Consider the following 14,977-nt stretch of genomic DNA (forward strand, 5'->3'; position numbering starts at 1 on the left):
GATAGGCCTACTCTGGTTTAGCCTTCCAGAGAGCTGGTTTTCGAAGCAAGAGATTCGTCTGCTGTGTCTCCCGTGATTGATGGCTCTGTCGAGGTTGAGGAACCCGTCGGCGTAGTCGCTGTTGCAGCGGTAAGAATAATCCTGGTAGGTAGACCTATCTTCGAGGATAGTGGTACCTCGTTGTTGATTCTTCCTTTTATTCTCCTTGCGCAGAACAACGCTTCGTTTGTTCAGAGAACTGCGGTTACTGGCATCGCCTAGACCGAGTTCCGATATGGGAGAGAAGTCTGCGTCATCCTCAGCTTGTTCGGTGCAACAGGACCAGATTTTGATGCAATAATGTATCACAACAACGCAGTGAAGAACAGATGTCGACAACAGAAGGATTAGAACAACTGTAACCACTGTTATGGGCAAAGTTATTGTGTCCTCTGCGCTGTTTTCTGCTGTTTCTATTGGTTGTTCTTTTTCAGAAGCTTCAGAAACTTTGTCTTCTGTTGGCTGTTGTTCAGAAGTCTCGTTTTCGTGTGATGAGGGCTTTACTGGCGAAACAGGTTTAGTTCCATTAAGGTCATATGCCTGCATCAGGGCCAAAGCTGAGTTGCCTGCCGTTGATGTGGTGTCTGTTGGCAATGTAGTCTCCTGTTCCCCTGAAGTTCTGGTGCCACAGATCAGCAGTACAAATACAACAGTGGGGAGATTCGTTTTTCTTTTCTTCATCATCATAGACTTATAACACTTTATCCCCTGCAAAAGAAAACTATAGGTTACCTCATAGCTCACTGTATAGACCTATCTTATGGGGAAACTTTCAGAAATCACGTGAAACTGGAAATCATTTCCTCCCATATTTTTGGGTGCCTGAAACCTTACAAAAAGCGGTAGACTCCACGCCAGAAATGCGTTTCAATTAGGCAGTATTTTTTTTTTTTTTTTTTTTTTTTTTTTTTTTTAGCTGATAGGTAAGATGGGTGAAAGAAGAGTGAGGGTAGTTAGCTAGCTAACCTTGGTAGGGAATAGTTTAGAAAGTTAAGTATTAGTAAGAGTAAGGTAGTTGGTTTATCCACGATTATATTTGGGTAAGGTTACAATTTTCTAGCTAATATTAACATAATACAATAATGATTATACATTACATGACATGGTGAATTGTACAGATTACATATTTTGAATTTTATTACATAATATAATCATATTTAATAAAGTTCCAATTTTCTAACTCTAAACTTAATTTTAATTATTATAATGATTTTGCATCATATCTACATATTAAATTCTACAAATTACTTTTTACAAATAACGTAGATTCTTTAATAGGAAACATTTTCGAATACAGAAGTTGATTATAAATTTGTTGAAAAACAAGGGAGCTAAAGGTCTCAACGAACATCAATATTTAATCATTACACAATCAATATGGATTATTGAGTCTGAGGCTAGTCCAATACAAAAATGATACACCATTAAAAGCGACTATAGAATCCAGTACTACACCACTATGCAATCAAAATGGACTATAGAGCCTAGAACTAGTGTCCATGCTTGTAGTATCTACTATGCCAAGTTGCAAGCGTCTGAAATCAATATAAAAGTAAGTTAAGTACATATATTGATGTTTGCCCGACATATCCATTACATTTACTATACATTACCTGATGAAATGCGCTTCCAACAGGCCGCTAACACCAATGACAACAGACACGACCTGTGAAACGCTGCCAACGGAACTGTTACCTAATTCAATCTTGGGCTGCCTCATTTGACAGCTTCTAACAGGAGCACTTCCGGTTGCTGTGTATGTATGTGTGTGTGTGTGTGTGTGTGTTACTTCCTCGTCTTTTTCTTCTTGATTGATAAGGGGGATAAGAGTAATAACAGATGTTCATTCCTTGCCGGATGTTGTCAGAAATGCAGGGACTTACAGAGAGAGAGAGAGAGAGAGAGAGAGAGAGAGAGAGAGAGAGAGAGAGAGAGAGAGAGAGAGAGAGAGAGAGAGAGATTGTGGTGGGAAAATAAATTTCCATTTTCGCTTTTCCTATGGTGCCATGCATCCCCTGCTTAACCAAAATCTACTAAGTCTCTCTCTCTCTCTCTCTCTCTCTCTCTCTCTCTCTCTCTCTCTCTCCAAAAAATTGCTCTCAACTTATCAACTTATTTCAAATAATTATGTGTTCCTGTTCATTTACTTAACACACACACACACACACACACACACACACACACACACACACACACACACACACATATATATATATATATATATATATATATATATATATATATATATATATATATATATATACTATATATATTAATCTATTTTTAAGGTAACCGAACTGAGTTTAATATAATACTTCAATAATATGTAAAGCATGAATATAACAAGATAACTGATAATAAATAATTAAAATTAAGGTAATTTTTAACTTATTACTTTACAGATGTAACACAAGGCTTACGAAGGCTATGGCGTGTCAGTCGTTGCAATTCTAATGTCATCAAGGTAACTACTGAGTTTATTATAACCATTTGATAAAGTGAATTAATTATTTTAACTAGATAATTAACGTAATTTATCAAAACGAAGATAATTGTCGTCATTATTTCGTTATAGATGTTATGGAGAGCTTACGAAAGGCACGAAGGGGGAGCAGTCACAAATCTTGCCTTCACAATTACTACTACTATTCATCACCTCATAAAGCTACCTTTCCTTCGTAAGTTTTATGTTATTTTTACGTTTATTCGCGTAATTTCCTGTTTATTTATTCTCAGTTATGAATATAATGTATAATAATAGTTTATGAATTAATATTAAGACCTATTGTAAGTTCAAATAGTTCCATATTGGTTAAAAATGGCGTCTAGATAGCTATCCCCGTAGGCGCAAGTGATTGGCGACCATAGGTAGTATCTTAGCCATTTTTGTTTATATTACGTCTTATTTCCTATTTGTGTTTACCGATTATGAATATAATACGTACTAATAGATTAATTTTTTTAACTTGAAGCCCAAGGGTAGGTTAATCTTCGCCTTTAAAGGTTAAAAATGACGTCTGGATATCTCAGTAGGCCTACATAACTACTAAGCCTTTCCCGGCCATATTTTTGGGAATTTTAGGCTATATATTCAGCGAATTAGGCTCACTGAGGATATCGAGATGATATATATAGGGTTAGTCTGTAAGTTATGTGTATGATAACTTCTTAAGTTGGATAGGCCTACCTAGGCTATAGCTAGATAGCTAGGTAGGGTTAAATACTGAATGGCCACCTGGCCTCTACCGTAGCATGACCACCTTCCCGAAAAAGTACTTTAACACGTCCTGTAACCCAGGATGGACATTAGTCAAGAGCCAGTGTCCATCAAAGCAAAACCTCGAGACCTCTACTTTCCTCTCAAAGTAAATTTTTTCTCCCAAGTCACAAGTTAAGTCCATTAGGAGGAAACACCTCAGTGTATCCATTGTCATCACATGGATCAGCCTTATTCACTTGATATTTAATTGGTGAAACAAGAATACAATTACATCTTTGAGCATACCTTTCAAAAGATTGAAGTTTTGTCACCATACTGTGATAAAGGGTAAACTACCGAGTGGACTGGCCAACTCACCGACTACCGCGGTTTTGGCCACCCTCTGAAAAAGTACTTTAACACGTCCTGACACCAGAGATGGTCATCAGTCATGAGTTGATGGTGGTGATAAGAGGAGCTCAAGACCTCTACTCTCCTTTCGAAGTATTTTCTCCAAAGTTAGAAATTAAGGCTATATTTTAAGATTTAAACAGAGGGTAATGAAAAGTGTGGCCAACGCTGTGCACACTACCCCAAAACGCTTTTGAAGTTTTTACTTGCAACTCCAAATATTTCGAAGACTGACGCCATCTCGATGTTTACGGAGTCGCTTGTGTCAACAAACTTCCCATTTCCTGTACTAAATCCACACACCACTTGTACCCATAGACGCTGGGGCACTTTCATCACAATACTCGTAAACCCGACCTCTAACCAGCAATTATTCGTACTTATTCAAGGGGACTACGGCATTCTTTGCGACGTTTTGTGCTCTTCAATTGTTTGTCAGTGTTCTCAATTGGTATGTGTTTACCCTCCAAACTGGGTATAAGACCTACACAAAACCGGGGAAATAAGTTAAATTAGCGTATCTATTTGTAGTATATATACATATTAGAGCAATTTTATCATTACTGCATTACTATGACAACTAGAATTCATGGAAACAGTTTGAAAATGCATCGGCGTATGTTTGAAGCTCCACTAGATTGGCAACAATGAGTCTTTTTGCTGTCGTCTACTCGTAGTTCAGAAATATCTGTAATTTTTTGGGGTTAATTTGTTTGCAAAAAAGGGATAATAGACATGAATTAAATAAACATTTTGAAGTAACAAAGTAAAGGTAAACTAAATAATGAGTAAAGTAAACAATTAAGGGAATAAAGCTTTGCACCTCATAGAGAGTGTAATCGTCTGCTGCTCGTAACTGTGTTTGCGGAGTGAATGCTTAGGAACCAGGAACAGCAACGTGGTTCGAGTGCAGTGTGGAGTGAATTAGAACCAAAATGTGTATAATTACAATCAAATAAGCACTGTGGAGTTTCAGTTGTGATGGCAGTAAGGATAAAGCCACCGATTACAAGGTAAAAATGAATTCAGTTCAAACCATGACCCCAGGAATAAAAAGTTTCTTACTTTCACTAATATAGGCAACATAATGTTGTTTTATTATGCTGATCACAACTGCAATCTTGAGTAAGATCAATAAACGTTACATGTATACGCTAACATTGTTCAAATGAGTGCTGTGAAGGTTGGGAAAGATGGTGGATTGTTTGTAGTTATTTTAGTTCGTATGGGGCTTTCATATATCACATTATGTTGAGGAAACTTCAATCTTTTGAATGGTATGCTTAAAGTTGTAATTGTATTCTTGTTTCACTAATTAAATATCGAATGAATAAGGCCTGGCCAGCGCGATGACGATGGATTGTCCACGGTTGTTTACCCTAGGGTAAACAACTGACTGGACTGGCCAACTCACCGACTACTACATTTTTGGCCACCCTCTGAGAAAGTACTTTAACACGTCCTGACACCGGAGATGGTCATCAGTCATGAGTTATTGGTGGTGATAGCAGGAGCTCAAGACCGCTACTCTCCATTCGAAGTAAGTATTTTCCCCAAAGTTAGAAATTAAGGCCATATTTTAAGATTTAAACAGAGGTTAAGGAAAAGTGTGGCCAACGCAGTGCACACTACCCCCATGATGCTTTCGAAATTTTTACTTACAATTAAAATTGTTTAGAAGATTGACGCCATCTCGATGTTTGCGGAGTCGCTTTTGTCAACAAACTTCCCATTTCCTGTGCTAAATCTGCACACCACTTGTACCCATAGACACTGGGGCACTTTCATCACAACAATCGTAAACACGACTTCCAACCACTACTTATCCAAGGGAACTACGGCATTCTTTGCACTCTTCAATTGTTTATCAGTGTTGTCAATTGGTATGTGTTTACTCTCCAAACTGGGTATAAGACTTACACAGAACCAGGAAATAAGTTAAATTAGCGTATCTATTTGTAGTATACGTATATACATATTACAGCAATTTTATCATTACTGCATTACTATGACAGCTAGAATTCATGGAAACAGTTTGCAAATGCATCGGCATATGTTTGAAGCTCCACTAGATTGGCAACGATGAGTCCTTTTTTTGTCGTGTCGTCTGCTCGTAAGTACATCAGAAATATTTGTAATTTTTTCGGGGTTAATTTGGTGGCAAAAAAGGGATAATAGACATAAATTAAATAAACATTTTGAAGTAACAAAGTAAAGTTAAACTAAATGATGAGTAAAGTAAACAAATAAGGGAATAAAGCCTTGCACCTCATAAACAGTGTAGTCGTCTGCTGCTCATATCTGTGTTTGTGGAGAACCGCAACGTGGTTCAAGTGCAGTTTGGAGTGAATTAAGACCAAATTGTGTATAATTACAATCAAATAAGCACTGTGCAGTTTCAGTTGTGATGGCAGTAAGGATAAAACCACCGATTACAAAGTAAAAATGAATTTCAGTTCAAACCATGACCCCGAGAATAAAGTTTCATACTTTCACTAATATAGGCAACAAAATGTTTTATTGTGCTGATTACAACTGCAATCTTGAGTAAGATCAATAAACGTTACAAGTATACTCTAACATTGTTCAAATGAGTGCTGGGAAGGCTGGGATATATGGTGGATTGTCTGTGGTTAGAACGGCCAGTCACGCGACTACCGCCATATTGGATTTCAAAACTGCCTTGAAAACATATTTTACAAAGAGCTCACATGCTTATTTTAGTTTGTATGGGGCTTTCATATATCACATTATGTTGACGAAACTTCAGTCGTTTGAATGATATGCTTAAAGATCTAATTATATTCTTGTTTCACCAATTAAATATCTAGTGAATAAGGCCGAGCCACGCAATGATGATGGATCGTCTGCGGTTGTTTACCCTGTGAAAGCGTCATGCAAACTAAAATAGGCATGTGAGGTCTTCATAAAATATTTTTTAAAGGCAGTTTTGAAATCCAATATGGCATCCACCGACTGAGGTGCCGTTCAATACCACCAAGGATCCAACATCTTTCCCAGCCTTCCCAGCACTCATTTGAACAATGTTAGCATATACATGTAATGTTTATTGATCTTACTCAAGATTGCAGTTGTAATCAGCACAATAAAACAACATTTTGTTGCCTATATTAGTGAAAGTATGAAACTTTTTATTCTCGGGGTCATGGTTTGAACTGAAATTCATTTTTACTTTGTAATCGGTGGTTTTATCCTTACTGCCATCACAACTGAAACTCCACAGTGCTTATTTGATTGTAATTATACATATTTTTGTCTTAATTCACTCCTAAATTGCACTTGAACTACGTTGCAGTTCCTGGTTCCTAAGAGCTCACTCCGCAAACAGTTGCGGGCAGCACACGACTACACAGTTTATGAGATGCAAAGCTTTATTCCCTTAATTGTTTACTTTACTCATTATTTAGTTTAACTCTACTTTGTTACTTCAAAATGTTTATTTAATTCATGTCTATTATCCCTTTTTTGCAACCAAATTAAACCCCCAAAATTACATATATTTCTAAAGTAGATATGAGCAGACGATGGCAAAATGTCATCGTTGCCAATTTGGTGGAGCTTTACACATACGCCGATGCATTTACAAACTGTTTCCATGAATTCTAGTAGTCATAGTAATGCAATAATTATAAAATTATAATTGGTCAATAATAGTATGCTTAGTATAGCTACAAATAAGATATTGCTAAACTTTCACACTAATTTCCCCTCGTTTTGGGTGTTTAAGCTTTCTTAACCAGTTTAGGAGGGTTAAACACTATTTACTTATTGGGCAACACTGATAAACAATAGAAGAGCGCGATCAACGCTGTAGGTACTGTTCACAGCAAAACTGTTGATATTTGAGTCAGGAATCTATTTACTTTTTCAACAACAAATATTTTCAAATTAATAATCATGAATATGTAAAAATTTATGCAATTCATGACCTTATACTGCCGTTTAGCTATTTATTTAAGTAATTATCTAGTGCGTGATTCTTCTTCTTCTACTAAAAAATCGTAGTTTCCTTGGATCTGCCCGGTTGGTGTCATTGTTGACAATTATTGTGAAGAAAGTGCCCCAGCGTCTACAGGTACAAGTGGTGTGCGGATTTAGCACGTGGAATGGAAAGTTTATTGATATAAGCGACTCTTCAAACATCGAGATGGCGTCAATCTTCTAAATTTTTGGTGTTATAAGTAAAAATTTTGAAAGCGTCATGGAGATATGTTTGCACTGCACATGACTAGACTTTCATTAACCTCTGTTTAATCTTAAAATATGACCTTTATTTCTAACTTTGGAGAAAATACTTAACTTCAAAAGGATAGTAGAGGTCTCGAGCTGTTGCTCTCACCACCGACGACTCATGACTGGTGCCTAACTCTGGTGTCAGGACGTGTTAAAGTACTTTTTCGAAGGGTGGATCCACACACGATGAAAAATGGATCAGCTAGTCCAGTCGGTTGTTTCCCCTATTTCCGATTTTTGGGAAGGTGGTCGCGCTATGGTAGAGGCCAGCTATTCAGTATTTTACCTTACATGTTTTGTATGTGATCTTGACGAATTTAATGTTCTAGCCTAACGTAGCCTACAATAGGCTTAGGCTGGGCTCCACCTAACCAAATGTAATCTGGGCCTATGGCTTTATAATTCATAGAAAATACTTTTATGCATACAGTGGTCGCCCCCGTATTCGCGGGGGATGCGTACCAGACCCCCCCGTGAATAGTTAGAATCCGCGAATGTTTGGAACCCTATAAAAATGCTAAAAACAGCCTATTTTATTAGATAAAACTCAAGAAAAACCCACTAAAAATTTTCCTACATGGGTTTTTTAATAGTTTTATCACGAAAAGTGCATTTTATGATGAAATTCATCAAAAAAAACCAGGAATTTGTGGATATTTATCATAGAAAAATACCGCGAATGCGCGAATTTTCCGCAAATAATGCAGGGAAACGTTCCCGAGAGAAATCCGCGAATGTGTGAGTCCGCGAATCTGGAGAACGCGAATACGGGGGGTCCACTGTATATAAATATAGGGTAAATGACTGAGCGGCAACATAGTGGCCACCTCTAATGGAGTGCGGCCACCCTCCCGAAAAAGTACCTTAATGCTTCTCTCGAAGTAAGTGTTTTCTCTTAAATTACGATATAATGGTATAATTCAAGCAATTTTTCGGGAAGTGGCTGCTATGTTGCCGCTCGGTCATTTACCCTATATCCTGTCTTCATTATTCGTTGTCCACTGTCTTCCCCAAAAACTGCCCCAACCCTAAGACTGTGGTTTCGAGCTGCGAACAACCAGTTGATGGTAAAAAAAATGGGAGGGTGGTTGCAAGAGGATATAAGAACTGAATGCAGAGGGAAGGTCATGGCTCATGTAGGCCTAGGAAGCATTTCTATAGTAGGTATTTCAGAGTGAATATGACCTAACCAGACCTGCCTTTACCTAACTTATCATCTTGACCGCCCTAATTCATGACCCCCTACTTCACATTCCAAACTTCTTTACTCATTGACCCCTGGCCTTCCCGAAAATTGTCCTGACCCTAATACTTTGGTTTCAAACTGCCAGTGACTGCTAGGCTAATTGAATGTGGCAAAGTACGTCATGTAATCTTAAGACTTTTTTATGAATTTCTGGTTAGCCTGGTCAGAATCATATCAGAACTGTAAGAATAACTATGTATATGCATTTTTCGTTCAAAATCTCTTCCTTCATAAGTTACATTAGAGAGGTTAGTGTTAGTTTCAAGACCTACACATATCTAGATGCAAAATGCCGTTCATCGGTAGCATTTGCGCAAGACAGAAACAAGGACTTCTGAGAGCAAAATTCTGGACTTCTGTCAGATGACACACAAACTTACAAAATCTTTCTGTGCCTTCAATACTGAAAAACTAATTCTCTTTTGTGTCATCAGCTCTCCCTGCAATCAGTAGGCTATATCCTAATGTGAAGTGCTGCAGTTATTGGCATTTATCCATCACTGCTAGTCTGCACTTAATTACTGTACACCTTGGTTAAAAACAAATGTCCGAAAAAACAAATTGTCGTTAAGTGTGAGTCATTGTGTACATCTTGGTTAAAAATAAATTGTCCGTTAAGTGTGAGTCGTTGTGTATATCTTGGTTAAAAATAAATTGTCCGTTAAGTGTGAGTCGTTGTGTACATCTTTGTTAAAAATAAATTGTCCATTAAGTGTGAGCCGTTGACTTGTGCTGTTGTTCTACTATTTAGTGTCTTGGCACATATTTCATCTCTAGCTTTTACTAGAATTATGATGGATAGTCCAAAAAATAAGATATTACTGTTTTATGCTCGGTTCTTGTTATCCTGAAACGCAAAATGAATCAGGAGCTGGCCTCACCATAGACCTTGAATAGATTAGTGTATGCTGGGGGATGGGAGCCCAGAGTACGATTTTGTGAACTTTACCCATTTTTCATTTTATCAATTTAGGCCTAATATTCTTGCTGTTATCGGAGGCTGCTCTTCCTCATTAGATAAAAAGTAATCAGCCCCCACAAAATATCACTTAATCTTATCTGTTAATGAATGGTGACTGTGCATGTATGTTTACCTATTTGATGAAAATTCATTACTGCTTTACAGTTTGTGATATCATCTGGTCTTCTGGTCAAACCAAGAATGTTGTCTCATCATCGAGGACCTATAAAATTGGCAACAAGACTCCTGTCTGTCTCAAATAATGCAAGATGGGTCTCGACCACAACTTATGGAAGTCAACATGTTGTATCCCAGCACAAGAAAGGTCAGTTTTTCCATGTTATAAAGTAAGAATTTACAGTTTTGTTGGTTATTTGGAAAGCTTTTAATTTTTCTTTATTAATGTTAACTGCTAATCCTCTTAGTAATTGTAACCTCTGATCTTAATGTTTGAAGCTTTGATTAAGCAATGCTAAGGTTTTAAATAATCAATACTTTATTTTCTAATAGTATATAGGTCTCAGTTAAGTTATCCACTCACTGATTTACAACTATATTAAGCAATGTACTCGACTCATGAATTGCTTGGAGTTGATAAATTAGATTGAAAATTGCCATTCACTGATATTGCATATTCTTTATTTGTTGGTGATTGATTTTCAGCAAGTCTGTGTGCTTGAGGATATTTGTTATTTATATTTTAAAGAGATATCAGCAATGCTGGATTCCTTACTGATTCATTACGAGGAAAGCAAAGTCATTACTGGAAACAGGCTCATTTCTGGTGGCCCCTAACGCTATTCAAATACTAATATGTATCTCCAAAAGTATTGAAGATAAAAGAAAAATTCTTTTGACAGATAAAACCTTTCATCTTTAAATTTCACCCCATATAGGTGTTATTTTTAAAATATCATAAATTCACATTTAAATGATGTTTTAATTATTGCATTATAACTTTCTCAAAATTGATAATTTCAATACCAAATTTGATAGTTTTCTCAAATACTAGGCCTAGTTAAACTATGTCTTCTCACCTCCGCTATAAAGAATCATTTCGCATTGTATCATTTGTCATTTTATTAGCAATTTGATGTTTGAAGACTATTTGAAATGCAATTAACGATAACGTTGATGTAGCAGAAGTCCAAGATACCTGGTTAAGCCTTAACTTGAAGCTTCGCGAGTTATCGCCCTTAGGGCACCCGACTGCTTGTAATATGCTATATACAGTTATATGTTCATGCATCCTGTTTTGTGTCTCTGAGTATGCTTTTACTATTAATTCAAAGAAATAAAACTAAAGATATGTGAATTGCATTGTAGCTATACAGTATTGTGGTTTTCCAAGTTCTTCATAAGAAAAGTTAATGTATGCCACTTTATCCAAATTCTTTATATGAAAACTTAACTTATGCTAGTTTTTCCAAGTTGTTCTTGATAAAAGTTAATGTATGTCAATTTTTCACATCTTTTCATAAGGAAACATATTCAGATTTACCCAAGTCCTTCATAAGGAAAGCTAATGTATGACAGTTTGTCCCATTTCATAAGGAAAGTTAATCTATGTCCATAAGTCTAAAACCTATTCACTTTTCAGATGTAAAACCAAACACCCTGAGTGTCGAAGAACTTAAAGACAAGCTCCGCGTCCAGTTTTCTCGAGCAAAGTTAGGTCGATTCACCCAGACACCCCCACATCAGGAGAACCTTTTCACAAACAACGCTTTCCTCACGTCATATCTGACTAGAATCTTACCTGGTGACGTAAGTCATTACCCCAAGTCTTTATCCATATGTTGGTCTGTTTTGATAGTTTTATGACAACATTTTTCAAGTATGTAGTCACATGATATTTTCTTTATAAAAGGGTTACTGTCATTATACAGCTAAAAGTTTTTTTTTGTATAATCCACAAGTGATTTTGATTTGATCCATAAAATCAGGTGAAAAATGCCATCTGGGGCGATCTGACTCGTTTTGGCCAAAGGGCCGTCACTGATATCTATCCTTTGGGCAAAGAATGCGAAGTCAGCCAGCCCTATGTTCGCACTTTCAATGCCTGGGGCAACAGGACAGATGAACTGGGTAAAAAATGATACTCACAATATTTATATTTGATTATGATAATGCATAATTGTCCCTTCATATTTTGGTGCAAATGCACAAACATTACTCAAATCTTAGATTGTCAGTATGATTTTGCACGTACCAATTACTGGCATATTTGAATACTGTTAATAATATTGCACTATCCAGGTATTTTTTCTCCATGAAATATAATACAATTCTGTACTTTCATCTGCACGGTACATCAGTCACTGGCATTCTTAAATTTTTTCAGTAACCTGTAGTGCATGGAAACAGTTGAAAGCAGTTTCAGCGGAAGAGGGATTAATAGCGACTGCGTATGAAGGAAATTATGGAGAGTACGACCGTCTTTACCAGATGGTTAAACTGGCTATATTTTCACCTGTTTCTGGTCTCTATTCTTGTCCACTTGCCATGACAGATGGTGCAGCCAAATCAGCAAAGGTCAGTTTCTATAGTTTTGTTTTTCAAACATGCTCTTGTAATTTACTTATTATCAAAATGTAACATTCAGTTTTGTCTTTTACAAAATGTAACAAATTCTAGCCATAAGAAGGATGTAAACCCTCCCTTAAGTTTGTCCTGTTAAATAGGATTGCTACATCATTCAGATTCACTTGATATTGAATCTTCTCAATTTTACTTACCATTCTTGTCTCTTCCATAGTAATATTGGACAGTAATTGGCCAATGTTCATACTTTGTTAAAGAGAAATACATCATCAGCATGCATACAACTGTTTTTTTATACTCCTGTTATATAAAGTATGATTAATGTAGATGAGAAAAAATTACATGTAAAATTCAGAAGAACAAATATCAAATAGATTTGAATTATGCAGCCATCCTATTCAAGAGGAAATGTGAGCCATGATGTTCTTTATTCTGAACAGTAACACAAATTACTTTAAACCAGACTATGGGATCATATTTCTAGACTGGAATGAATGGTCCAAAAATTCAATGGTAGCATGGAAAAGTTTAAGTTATGAGTAGCCAGATCCCACAGATTCCTTGTCATATAATCTTGATTGTTTTAACCAGTTTCCAGCCTGTCGCAGAAGGATTTTATTTTCCTCCATGGTTAAGACTTCAGATTTGTTAGCTATGAAAAATACAAATAGATTTTTAAAAATTTCATTTTTTATGCATAGCCATTGCATGGCACCTAGTGCCTAGCATTATGTGAAATAGTTTGCCTATTGCAGTTGTTGAATCTGACTCCAAATATTTAAACGATGAGCAAATTCATCCCTTCGCTCTGCTGTGTGATAGTCATATATAATGATTTTTATAAAACTATACTATCTCCTATTTATGAAACATTAAATTTGTCAGAATTTCAGTTTTTAATACCATATTTCCTTCACAGGCATATTAGAACTTCAGATGTTTATTTTTTTAAAGACATTTTATATCAAGTGCACAACATTTGTGCTTTGTTTACAGCAGGTACTATATTTTATAGATGATCAAGTCACCTCACTTGCAAAGAGCCTATATGCATCTCACATCTCGTGACCCCAAGATGTTTTGGACGTCCGGACAGTGGATGACAGAGAAAAGAGGTAATTTGCGTTTGATTTTCTGATTTGTTACCCTTGTAATTCAGTTGAATTTATGTAAAGCTCTTATTGTTCATTTATTGGAATCTTTTATCATATCTAGTCCCTTTGAGTTTATTGCCTGGAAAATATTGTTTCAGAATTAATCTGATCAGTATTAAAATTTATGCGAGGAAGTTATCAAATTTGGAGGAATTTCTCTCATATAGGATGATAAAGGAGAAAAGTATTCTTACAAAAATCCAACACATTATATTTTACTCTCTGGGTTAGATACTAACCTTAGGTTTTTGTTAATCTCATAAAGGAACCAATTTTGACATGACAGCCAACAGTTTCCTGGGATGCAAAACTATTTGTTCTAGATTGTACTTGACAGCCATCTTCTGCCTGTTCCAGACTGTATCTGGGAAGATGTTTGTTATGGTTGTGGTAATAGGAGGAGAGCAGTTTTTCTTTTAAGCTAGAATGATTGTGTGCGTGAATCTAGAGTTTTGTTATTAAATAGGTAAAATTATTCTGCATGCGGCTTAGACAAACTTAGGAAAATCTTACAATGGAATAGTATATGAAAGTGGGATTGAGATACTGACCGAGTTACATAGAGTAGTGTAAAGGGCATACATTCTAAAGGTATACATTCTAAGAAAGAATCTAACTTCTCCTAATGGTATTGTATTTGATGTGTTTCAAATCCCCAATAGTTTGTATAATTATTGCTCGCATTTTGAGACTGTATTTTCTTCACTTATATCAGTGGCAAATAGAAATCTGTTCACTTCATAGATAAATGACTTTTCAAGTGTATTCATACCTTTATAAACTTATTCAGTTTAATGAATACTATTGTCTGTCTGTTAAGGGGGCCGGCCGGCTAATGCCGTTTTTTAACGACAGGACTTTGACATTCATATCACTTAATAAGGTGACTTGGGACATCTCCAAACCGCATGTGATTTTCGCCTCTGACCTTCGGTTTTGTGACGCCAGGGCAATTTATCCCAAAAATTACCATTTTTCAAATTCTATCTCCTCCCTTGATATTTAATATTAAGACCTGGGATTACTACCATATATAGACCTGATGCAGACCTCCAATCAAATGGAGAGTTTTTTTTCTAAAAGTATTTTTTTTGCTAGATATGAATTTTTCAATATGGTAAAAAAATAAACCCTATAAATCACGAGAAAAAATTTTATAAAAAAAAAGA

The 14,977-nt window shown here is 36.1% G+C and overlaps 1 protein-coding gene across 1 annotated transcript; it reads left to right on the forward strand.

Moving 5' to 3' along the window:
* Positions 1 to 2,845: 2,845 nt before the first annotated feature.
* Positions 2,846 to 13,769, forward strand: LOC135213981 (acyl-CoA dehydrogenase family member 11-like; the record flags this gene model as incomplete). The annotated part of the gene is given in 6 exon segments (XM_064248059.1): positions 2,846 to 2,907; positions 10,276 to 10,435; positions 11,711 to 11,877; positions 12,057 to 12,198; positions 12,455 to 12,645; positions 13,670 to 13,769. Coding segments are annotated over 5 exon segments (724 nt in total), but the record flags the coding sequence as incomplete, so codon positions are not given.
* Positions 13,770 to 14,977: the final 1,208 nt, after the last annotated feature.

This window comes from Macrobrachium nipponense, chromosome 43 (assembly GCF_015104395.2).
Source record: "Macrobrachium nipponense isolate FS-2020 chromosome 43, ASM1510439v2, whole genome shotgun sequence".
Taxonomy (NCBI): domain Eukaryota; kingdom Metazoa; phylum Arthropoda; class Malacostraca; order Decapoda; family Palaemonidae; genus Macrobrachium; species Macrobrachium nipponense.